General features: G+C 41.9%; 1 protein-coding gene across 1 annotated transcript in view; it reads right to left on the reverse strand.

Annotated features, from left to right (window-relative positions):
- The window catches only part of arl15b (ADP-ribosylation factor-like 15b), a gene marked incomplete at both ends in the record, with an annotated part of 22117 nt that extends 12773 nt beyond the window's left edge, over positions 1–9344 (reverse strand). The window contains 3 exons of the mRNA XM_080530433.1: positions 4200–4259; positions 4579–4723; positions 9291–9344. Of these exons, the coding sequence (XP_080386559.1) occupies positions 4200–4259; positions 4579–4723; positions 9291–9344 (259 nt within the window). The remainder of the gene's footprint in view (positions 1–4199; positions 4260–4578; positions 4724–9290) is intronic.
- Between the last annotated feature and the right edge of the window lie 2527 nt (positions 9345–11871).

The raw sequence follows: 11871 nt of genomic DNA on the forward strand, positions 1-11871 counted from the left end.
GGACAGATGAAACTAACATCAACCTGTACCAGAATGATGAGAAGAAAAAAGTATGGAGAAGGCTTGGAAAAGCTCATGATCCGTAGCATACCACATCATCTGTAAAACAAGGTGGAGACAGTGTGATAGCATGGGCATGCATGGCTTCCAATGGCACTCGGTCACTAGTGTTTATTGATGATGTAACAGAAGAGAAGACAGAAGCAGATGGATGAATTCTGAAGTGTTTAGGGATATACTGCTCAGATTCAGTACTGCGTAAACAACCCAGGCAAAGAAGTGGAATAATCTGCAATGGCCAAGTCAACCACCTGATCTCAACCCGATCAAGCATGCATTTCACTTTCTGGAGACAAAACTAAAGGCAGAAAGACCCATGAACAAACAACAACTGAAGACAGCTGCAGTAAAGGCCTGGCAAAGCATCACAAAGGAGGAAACCCAGCATTTGTTGATATCCACCAGACTTCAGGCAGTCATTGCTTGCAAAGGATTCTCGATCATTTTATTTATGATTATGTTAATTTGTCCAACATTTTAGTCCCTGAAAATAGGGAATTGTGTATAAAAATGGTTGCAATTCCTAAACATTTTATACAATATTTTTGTTCAACCCCTTGAATTAAAGCTGAAAGTCTGCATTTCAATTCCATCTAGACTGTTTTTTATTTATTTATTTTTTTAAATATTTTTTTATTCCAGTATAAATGTCATGTACATTGAAAAAGGCATGAATATTTTCTGTTTTTCTCCCTGCCCTCCACCCACCCCTCCCTCTTAAACATGTCTGCATACATATATACATATAGATCTGTCCATCCAGTCACACATATAAACAAGTTACCAAAAAAAACGTTAAGTAAAGAAATAGATAAAAACTAAATTATAAGAAATTATATATATTTTTAAATATATTCATATATACATACATACATACATACATATTTACATACATATATACATACATATACACGAACAAATTATAATAATAAAATATAGAAGAAAAATTGGGGGGGGGAATAATATCATAAGGAATTCTGCTAGGTTGTATAAATGATGTAGTAGGAGATTGCTGCTTACATAAGTCATATTCAGGCGTCAGATCATGAGCTACAATATATTCATAGGTAAGTTAGTGTCAGTTTTATTTGGAAATGTCATGGTCTCAGAGGCCAAGGCAGACAACAAACTGCTTGGTTACAAAAGCATCAGTTTGTAGGACTGTTTCATTTCAAACCCATTGTGGTGACATACAAAGCCAAAATTATGGAAATTGTGTCACTGTCTAAATATTTCCGGACCTGACTGTACATGCACACGCATTAATGCACATACTTTCTCTTTGTACTGATTATAGTGCTATTCAAGTGTTAGTGTAAGTCGCACAAAATGCATGGTTAAATATGGGAAGATGCAGTCACAAACTATTATGCTTTAAAAAACAATCGACAACCAAACTGGCAATTGAACTTTGAAGGCTTGATAAGTGTTATTATTTTATTCCATTGCAGTTTGGTCTTCCAGCTAATAAAATGGATACCTTTGAGTGACACAAAGACTTCCAGCAGGAGAAAAAAAACTGCACTGAATTTCAACATCATAAGCACGTCTGGAGTGCATTTTGCAAATGTTTTACCCTCCTTTCATAAAGTCTTTGCGGATATTGCATTATGTATTTTTAAGACTTCAAGCCAACTTTTGCCTTCTGCGTTGGGGGCCAGTGGGAAAACGAATGTCTAAATGAAGTGTGTTCAACACATATTTTCTTTAAAGCAGACCCTGAGAGCACATTAAAGTAGTTCGCTCTGATGGCCACTCTACAGCACAGTTCAAATGAGCCTGCTTTTACAATGAACATGTGGTTCCCTTTCTGCACAGCAATTTGGGGGTACAAAAATGTGGCCACCAAGGCTCACAAGTAGAGTATGGCTTTGGTTAGTGTGAGTGACAGAGAGAGGGCTATAGCCAGAAGCGCATATAAATAAGGTCAATTGTCAGCTCCCTTTGTTGTACTACTCTCCATGTGAGAGGGAGAAAAATAAAAAAAAATCAGCAATCCATAGAGGAAGAGATTATTTAACTCTTCCCTCGCTGGGCTACAGAAGTGGACCTCACTGTAGGCACTCCCACCCTCAATGCTAGTAAAAGGGACCTTCATCAGCCTGTTTATGGCTGACTCCACCCCTAGTTACAAGTGTTTACGGAAGATTGCACCTCCCCTGAGATTACATGGCAAACTCCACCCCCCAACTCAACCAATATGTCACCTCCAGAATTGAGCAATATCGCTCGGTAGAATTATGAACTGAAACAGCTTAAAGATGGTTAAGTTTCAAAACACCTCAAATAATTGTGTGCGGGGGATGGGGCTATTTGAGCCTCAACTAAAGCCATATTATCAACATGAATCAATTACTCAAGAACAGATGCTAAACAATCTGCAGAACTGAAAGGACTGTCAACATTGTGGCCTGTAAAATCCTGCCACCTTCTGGTCCAATCTAAATTTAAAAACAACTCTATGGTCTCCTGCAGCATAAAAAAATATTGGATTGGATTGAATAAATTCCAGCAAACATATAAGGATAACAAGCACACAACATGTACTTGTTGAACAGTTTCCAACATATTTTTATTTGAGTCCAGCAGCTAATAAGAACCCAGTAAATCCAACATATTTTTATTTGAATCCAGCAGCTAATCAAAACCCAGTAAACCCAGTAAAGCAAAACTGGATGCTATTGTGTCCATTCACTACTTGTAAAGCTACAGATGAAGAAAACATTACCACAAACCAGTTTACCCGAAAACATATTGCACTACAATCACGTGTGACAATAACAAAAAACACACGGTCCACAAATGGCATTACATCATCAGCGTGGTTGCACCAGAAAAAAACGACTCTGAGATAAGTGTTTTCAGATGCCTGGTCTATGCTAGAGTATCTAGGCATGTGTAGCTCCACCCTGGCGGAGACGGCCGTTTCGCCCACCGACCAGGCAGACAGAGGGATCACACAGTGTGTCATCAACCCAGTGACGGGAAATCTACTTTGAACTCCCATCTCATCTCTCCCACACACCAGCCAAAAACTAGATCTCAGCTAGGGGCAGACAAACCAAAAACACGACACCAACACCATACAAAACCCGGGTCAGAGATAAAGAGAGCCAGACAGAAACACTGTAAATATGACCTGCTGACCTCAAAACATCCCACTGACACCCTTAAAATATCACAGGAAAACACCCATAGCACAGTTCTGACAACTCTGCCCAGCTACTGTACGACCAACGACAAATTAATACAGTAAGAAATGTAATCTGATCCTCAATTCACTATTCAGTGCTAGCACAGGGACCACAGTAACCTAGCAGTGCTAGCAGGCACCATCTCTTGAGAACCAGTCAACGTTTAAACAACAGGAGAAACAGACTTAACTTCAAGTAATTGGCTGAACTTGGCAAGGTATCGAATGCCTAAGTTTGTACAGCATGTGAGAGTTCAAACCTCAGGTAAGTCCATATAATCAAATCAATCAACTAACTTGTGTCCTCGGCATCTCAGGATTAAGGTTAGGGGATCGCTTCTCTTGTTAGACCTGATGGTAAGTCCCTGTCCACACTCACGCACGCACACACAAAATAACCTAAGCATTATTGTTTGTCTGCCTCTTTTACTGTACAGAATCAGAGATTAAGTCGGGTGCAGTCACGAGGCGATTTAAGAGAATGTGTTTGTTTGTTTGCATGTTGCACATTGTTTTCTGCAACTAAGTTCATTAAAGTGGAGCGGAAACTATGACTCATTGTACAGACACGGTGTGTTTCATTCGAGGTCTGGATAACATTTTCTATCTTAGGGGCCTCTAATATTTAGCTAGGGCAGATTTAGTTTTTAGGTCCATTGAGGTACAGCTGAGATTTTATTCAGATACTGTTGGTTTAGCCTGGTGCCATGAACTCACAGAGGAACTTCCACTTCATTCAGAGATGTACACGTGACACGGGAGGCTAGTAGAGGTAGAAATTGGAGGACAGAGGGCTCATTGTAATGCATGGAATGGAATCAGTAATATGTTTGATAACATTTCATGCATTACAATGAGCTCGTCCTCCGAATTCGACTCCCAACCGCCTCCACTGATATGTGAAAAGCATGTCTAGGCTATATAGGACGGAAAGGGTTGAAATTACCTCCAAGTTCCTTCACATTGAGAACGGCATTAGGGAATGGAACAGCTTTGATGCTAAAACCTGAAAAGAAAAATGTACATAAAGCTTCATGTTTCTGAGGAACTCTTGCAGAAGAGATGGATCTGTGCTAAAAGAAAAGACAATGCACACAATTTATTGGTGTTTGCATGAGACTGTGGTCTTAACCTAATATCATTCTGCAGGTAAAGCATCTGAGGTACATCTTGGGATGTTAAGTCAAGCAGTGCTCACTACTATTGAAGCTATATAAAATGACTTATCAAATGGCTACATGCTAGAGTAACTTGAACAAGTGTGTGTAACAACTTTTAAGGAAGTATTTGGATTTGAGAGGGAACGTTCTCTGATGTCGCCTCACCCGTGGTTGGCCCGATGTTGTCTGTGGCTTCACTGCAGAGTCTGGACAGCAGACTGGACTTCCCAGAGCCAGTAAGTCCAATACACACCACATCATACTCTGGTCTGGGAGGGGGCGGTCCTTTACAGCACAGTGTCCTGAAACACTGGGGTACAGGGAGGGGGGGGGGGGGGGGGTGGAGAGAAGGGAACACAGAAAGACAGAGTTCAGCACTCGGAGGTAGGCCTAATGGACAGAGCCTGTGTTTGGATTTGCACCGTACTCAAGTGATCGACTCTCTAACACACTGACGTGTGTGTACAGCACTCTGGAGACAGGAGCACATCTGCTAACTCCATCTGTTTCTCACCAAAGATATTGTAAGATTTGCAGAGAAAAACACTGTGTCCTCTTCCTCTTTCGTTCCACACGGTTGTGCCACATGTCCATTGAACTCATTTCGACAGTGGGATAAAATAAACTATGATGTGGTGTGGAATGCACACTGGCCACCCATGCACGGAAGGTGAGATGTACCCTGGTATAGGACACAGAGTATTATGAACCTCAAGACATGTTATGCAATATGCTCTGAGAGATTGCTTGCTAGGATGTAAACATGGAGGATCAAAGACAACAGGGCCCCCTATTGAAATTCAAACCGTCTGGGGAAGGGGGTGAGAGTCGAACAAGACGACAGTAAGGGGCCCACAGTTATGTCATGTTTTTACACAAGCAATGGGCCTCATTTCAGCAAAAACAGATAGCCCACCATTTTCCCTCCCTCACTTTTCATTGGGTATACCGTGTGTAGCTGATTATGGGTCTTCTCAAACCAGACACAGCAGCAGCAGCATGAGATCTCCCCTCCGCGTGTCTTTCACATTAGATATGACAGGAAGGGCTTTCATGTAGCACTGATCACATGTCCCATCTCTCCTACCACTCACAGACCAGTCCTAGACCAGTCCCTGCTGCTAACCAGCTTCAACAAGCAAAACTTCAGAGGGAGACAGATGGTTCTGACATTTTTGGGGGGTTGTTTTTTGGGGGGTTTTGAGAAGCATTTGCAATCCTCAAGAGTTTGAGTGATAACAACACAGAAGGCAGGATACTCGACCGTATAATTTACCATTCCCTGTTCTATTCCATGCATTACAATGTGCCGTCCTCCAATTTTGGGCCTCCACAAGTCTCTCTACATGGAGAGAGACTGCTCTCTGGTGGTGGAAAATAAGAGCTAAAGCAGCCCATATTCATCCTCTCACATTGGCTTAGGCTCAACTATAATAAGCTATAGCAATATTAGGGTGGTAGAACATGAGCCTCAATTAAATCTCTCTCTATAACAGGTCTCTTAAAAGTATGTAAAACAAGAAGATAGTAGGGGCCTAAACTTTATGGTAGTGTGTTAAGTTCTTACACAATATTGCCGGCCTATTTGACTTAAGAATTACAACAAATAGTAGGCTAATTAAGGAAAACTTCCAGCAGATTCTAATGCCAAAGGCTCCATCTCTTGGACTGGGCCTAGTTCATGGTTTTGACACCCGATGGTAGCTTTAAGCAAGTTCACCCATTCATTGTACAGGCTTCTCCTTTCTCTTGTTTGCAATTTGAAATGCAATTTGACACAGAAAAGCTTGGCTACAAAGAACACAACACACACACACATAGAGAGAGAGCCGGGGGTATCACACTCAAGACCAGCAGGTAGAACAGGTTGATCAATAGTGAAGGTGTCTGTGTCAGTTCTAGAAGTCCCCTCTACAGTCTGAGTAAGACATGGTCTTGATTCGCAAACTTGCACCAGCAAAAACGTAACACACACACACACACACACACACACACACACACACACAATATGAGAGATGGATAAGAGGAAGGTCAGGGTGTTATCCACTGTATTAAACAACAGAGAGTTTCTTGTTACTGTGCCCAGAAAGAGTTCTGGCCTATTCTTAGCTAGGCCAACAAGAAGGAAATTGTAAGCGTATGAGATTGCTTCCATGTCATACAAACGGATGACACTAGTTGAGTTAAGGAAGGAATTTTACCTCCTTGCTGACAGACACAGCACTGCCTTGAGGACAGGGACCATGATGACTTATAAAGAACACTGATATTGTAATAACTAGGCCTATGCTCTTTGAAGCCAAGACACCAGTGCCACTGAGATAAACAAAGTGAGAGATGGACTTTGGTCTTCATTAAATATTGACACCTTGTTTAGCTAATCAAGCTCTGTCAGGCTTTCCACACCTACCCTCTAAATTTGGAAATAACTTTGGATACTACATAATAATAGCAATTCTGCATCTTTGCCTTGGTAATACACATAAATAAGTAGATACAGAGGTATTTTCAGATACTGTAGTAGGTTAAATATCTAGCGTAGGTTAAATATCTACTTTCTGTTTACTACTTCTAAGAATATACCACATTCTTTAGACTGAGCAAGGATAATGGTTATGCGGACCCATTGCATATGCAGGACCACAATCGGAAAAACTAAGTGCTACCCACTGTGAGCCCCACCACCCATCCTAATCACCATGGTAGTGCCAGGCCAAGGCCATGGAACCTGTTTGACAGCTGAACAGGGTGGACAACAGGAAACAGGAAAGACCTGAAATAGGGAACTGAAGAGGGGGACAACTTAGGAAGTGCAGAGGGTTATTAAAAAAAACAATCAAAAAGCTACACAAACAAAAGTAAACAGTAAGTCATTAAGGAAATCAAAGAATATTTGTGGACAGGCTGTAGTCTCTTCAGTGTATGACAGGAATGTTAATGCACGGAATGGAATGAGATCAAACTTTGATACCAATTCTCATTCCATTTCCATTCAATGAATTACAATGAGCCCATCCTCCAATTTCTCCCTCCACTGCTTGACACCTGTCTGATATAGAGATGCCCATTAGAAATGAAAGAAGATGCGGAATGTGGTCTATAGCTGCTACCTGAGAGATGGAAGTGTAAATGAGGACATTTAGCCTACATGGTCCTCTCTATACTCTTCACTGGTGGAGAGCTAAGACATTGGACTGTAAGGGGCATTTGTTCTCCATTAATATTGCAGGAGGTTAAGAGCATCAGAATCTGCAAAGCCCCTGCTAAGCTGTGGTGGTTCCCTGCTGTCGGGTCCCAAATGCTGTGTGGCTGGAAATCGGTGCGTTTTTTTCACCCTGCATTCAGACAGTCTAAGCTAAGACTCAAATCTTGCTAACCTACCACTAGCACAATTCTCACCAAATGCACAAAATAAGAGCTGTTCTAATTTTGATAAATTGCCCTTTTAATTAAATTAAAAGTTTGATAATGTGTGAATTATCTGTGTGAACTAGTCTGCATGTTGAGTGACTGGTCAGGTTCCATGGCCTTCTGGCTAGTTCCAGTGGGGATTTCAAAGCGAATTATATCAATCCCTATCCCCTCCCGACGTGGCCCATTCCAACCCAGTTCATGCGTTCTCACCCAGTTCCCACCTTCAAAACAATTGTTTTTCTGAACAGCATCCTGTTTGGGCTTGTAAAGCTCCCGGTTTCCCACAAGGCCTTGGGGCGGTATAGTAGCCGACGCTGTCTTCCTCCACTGAACTGTGGGATATTCCCTTGCGGGGGTGGAATGACCGGCCAGTCATATCCTGCTTTATCAAAGTGTGGAAGTGCAATGCAGTGAGTGGGTGTAGCCTATATTCAGCTCTGCTCCAGCCCCAGCCCCAGCCCCAGCCCCAGCCCCAGCCCCAGCCCCAGCCCCAGCTCCAGCACCAGCACCCCCCACCGCCAGCAACCCCCCCCCCCCCACACACACACACACACCTCTGCGACCACAGAACTATAATAGAGGCCATGCAGTATCACTAGAGTTGAGATTAAGTCTCTCTCTCTTTCTATTTGACCATCAACAGCAACCATTCAAGCTTGTCCTGGCAGTTTTTTTCTACAAATTCCCAGTTGATCTGAGAATTGCAAAAAATTACATACCCTTGATCACCAGAGGATGATCACACAGTTTCATGAGGCTGTTGAATAAAGTGACCTCAAACCGCCAGCAGCAGATCTGACCGATAAGGGGTGTTTCTCACACCATTACCCCTGCACCTAACGACCCTGGAGCTCTAATGAGTCACATTAACACCCCAATGCCACGCGTCCTCCTGACCGATTCACCGACACATAGCCATAACACCAGAACCAAGGTAAATTTGCCTCAATTATAGTAAACATAGGCACAGACCAAAATACAAATAGTCAACCTCAAACACACTATCAATCAGCCTAAAGCCACATCATACAGAAATGACCCGGTCAAGCGAGTTCCACTCTATGCCAGACCTGAGCAGAACATTCCAGACTCCTGCCATCCCACCCCAAGGTACTGTAAACATGCCAGGACATGCCTTCCTCGGCCTCCTCTGGAATCCAGCCTGCCTGGTGAAAGGCCTTAAAGCCAAGATGGCTCTCTGCCCAGTGCCCACTGCCCTCCCTCCATTTAATGTAGGATACAGTATGGGTTCGCATTTAAGATCACCCCAATAATCAACATATTGCCACGGATGGAAAGAGAAAGGAATGCATAGGCTATAGGTTAGCCGTCAGTATAAAATGGTCCCGAAGATCACAACATGAGGTTTAGCTTTTTTTCTAAAAAAAAAAAAATGTAAATACATGAACTGACAGGAAAGGGACATGAACTGAGAGAGATGAAAAGCCACATTTTGTCCTTACCGTATAGGCGCCAATTCTGCAAATGCACAGGGTGAGGTGCATGCACTCAGACATTGTCCACGGTTTTCCCAACAAGTGTTTCCCAACAACTAACAAGTAGCTAATAGTAAAACTGCCAGGCCAGAGGACACCAGAGGAGAGAAAGACAAAGAGCAGCAGGAAAACGACAGTAAGTCAGAGTACGATCCAACGAAGCCAAAGACTCGCAGCAGCTCTCCACAACATCATCTGGGAAGTAGAGGCTAGAGAGGGAGAGAGAGAGACAGGAAACCTGTTCACACTAACTTAGATCAAACACTAGTATTTAAAATGTAGGCCTCCAAAGGGTTTGACTACTCATTCACAAAAAGACATCTGAGACCTTTCGAATACAAAAAGATATGAAAAGCACCTCTGTTTAGCTGTATCTAACGTATTATATACTCCGAAGCTGGCTACAGCCTAATCCTCAAACCTTTCTAAACAAAGTGAACCAATAACCTTGCTTTTTTTCATGGTAATGTTTAAACACACTTCTTTCCTCATGATCTCTCACCAGTTGAACCAATTTCTCAGGTCCTCATGAAGTTCATCTTAGGATATCTGCAAGATAAACTGTGGGACAAAAGAGAGGCATATTTTTCCAATGGTCCATTGAGTGACTTCAGTATAACAGGCCTAAGCCAATGTTCATCATAAGGACATTTTACCAAGCTGAAATAGAAAATACAAAAAAATGAGGACAGATCCGGGACTCACTCAAGCAAGTTACTTATTTTCTTAATATGTTACACATGTATGGGCTTAAGCAAATCATTCAGAGGAAAGAGAGCCTGGAATCTTTGAAACTGGAAAATCGCAAATAATATATATATATATTTTTAAATATATTTATTTATCTAGAAACAACTAAAACAAACAACAAAATGACTTCACTTCCCTAAGATGGTACAGTTTCATCCAATTGCCCCCCACTCAGTCATAGTGGTAGAGATTTATAGAAGAAATTCCCCTCCCGCCCTCCCCATCCCTCCTCAGAGGGCAAAGGTCTAATTTTCTCCCTATGCTTTTGACAGGTAGGCTGTTGTGTGTGTGCTGCAGACCTGTCCATCACAGGCAGAAAAGAATGATCTGTTGCCCTATCCACTCTGGCAACTGATGTTTGGTAGACATGGAAAATGGGATTTCGATATAATCTGTCGCTAATATAGTCCCTAATAGCAAAGAGCATTGATTGAAATAAATTACTGTAATTTCTTTCGTGAGGGGAAGGTTTGATTAAAACAGTCCTAATACTCTCTGATCACATAGAGAAGCCTAACATTTTAGAAGCATGGTGACAAAAAGAAGAAAGGTTGTGGGCTAAACCTGAGAGAAAGCTAAAGCAGGGCCAACTCCTACCTGAAAAAACACAATTTGGAGTTAAAAAGGTTTGGTCTCTGTGCCAACAATTAGAGCAGTTGTTCCACCATTTAAGCTGAAAACCTCCCATGGACCTGCTTTTTCCATCAAAACAGCTGTGATGCACTACAGTGCCCCCAATAATGTTTTCCCCAACAAATGCAATGCTATGGAAAATCTTAAGCCCTGAGGTTGAGTTGAGTTGGTGTGGCTAATCTTTCTTTAACTGTTTGTTGCCTCTGGTCTAAGACATTTCACAATTCTCCAAGCAATGTACAGTAACAGCAGGCCTAATATCACCAAAGGTAGGCTAAATGCTTTAAGAGTAGGTAGGGCCAGTGACAGGACATCACATCACACTGTATTTTAAATGCAACTAAATTGCTAAGCAACAAGGACGGACACACACACACACACACACACACACACACACACACACACACACACACACACACTAATGTCATGTCAACAACAAATACTGTATGGTTTGAAACTTCCATTCACACTTGCTCCATGCTTTGTGTTTGCAGGCTGTAGGCCCTGGCTATCTCTGCCTGGTAACGACACAAATACAGGTTAGGAGGAGATCAATAAACCTTATTTGGGCATTTTAGATTGGCTCTGAATAATACAGACAGATTTACAAAGATTACTGTGGGCTACATTGAGGCCTTAATCTGCCTTGTTTGCAGCGAATGTTTACTGTACTATTTTCAGATTTACTTATTTAAAAATTGCTCCATCCTACTGAATGACAACTTCTCAGTCCATCGCTGGGAAGAAAGTTCAGAGACCTTTACAGTTCACAGCAGGACAACATGGGTCTAATGAGGGGCATTGAGCAGTAATGCAGGAGTGAACTATGTCTTGAATTGAATAGCAGCTTTCTCTTATTTTGTACCAAGGTACAAGGTCATGGAATAACCTCCAGAACACACTACAGCTTAATGATCTCATCTCCCTGGGAGAGTTCAAAAACTCTGATTAAGAAATGTTTAAGAGAAGAGTGCAATTTTGCTATTCCTAAAATAGATTTGGCAATACGTATCTGTTGTACTGTACATTGTACTATTTATTGTGCTCGATTCTTCTTAATTGTTCCTCATGTGTTTTGCTTTATGCTCTATTCTATAATTGTGTAACCTTATAAGCTACTTGTACTGGTGTGCTATCTTGGCCAGGTCTCCTTCGAAAAAGAGAT

Source organism: Nansenia antarctica, assembly GCF_963989245.1.
Source record: "Nansenia antarctica genome assembly, chromosome: 4".
Taxonomy (NCBI): domain Eukaryota; kingdom Metazoa; phylum Chordata; class Actinopteri; order Argentiniformes; family Microstomatidae; genus Nansenia; species Nansenia antarctica.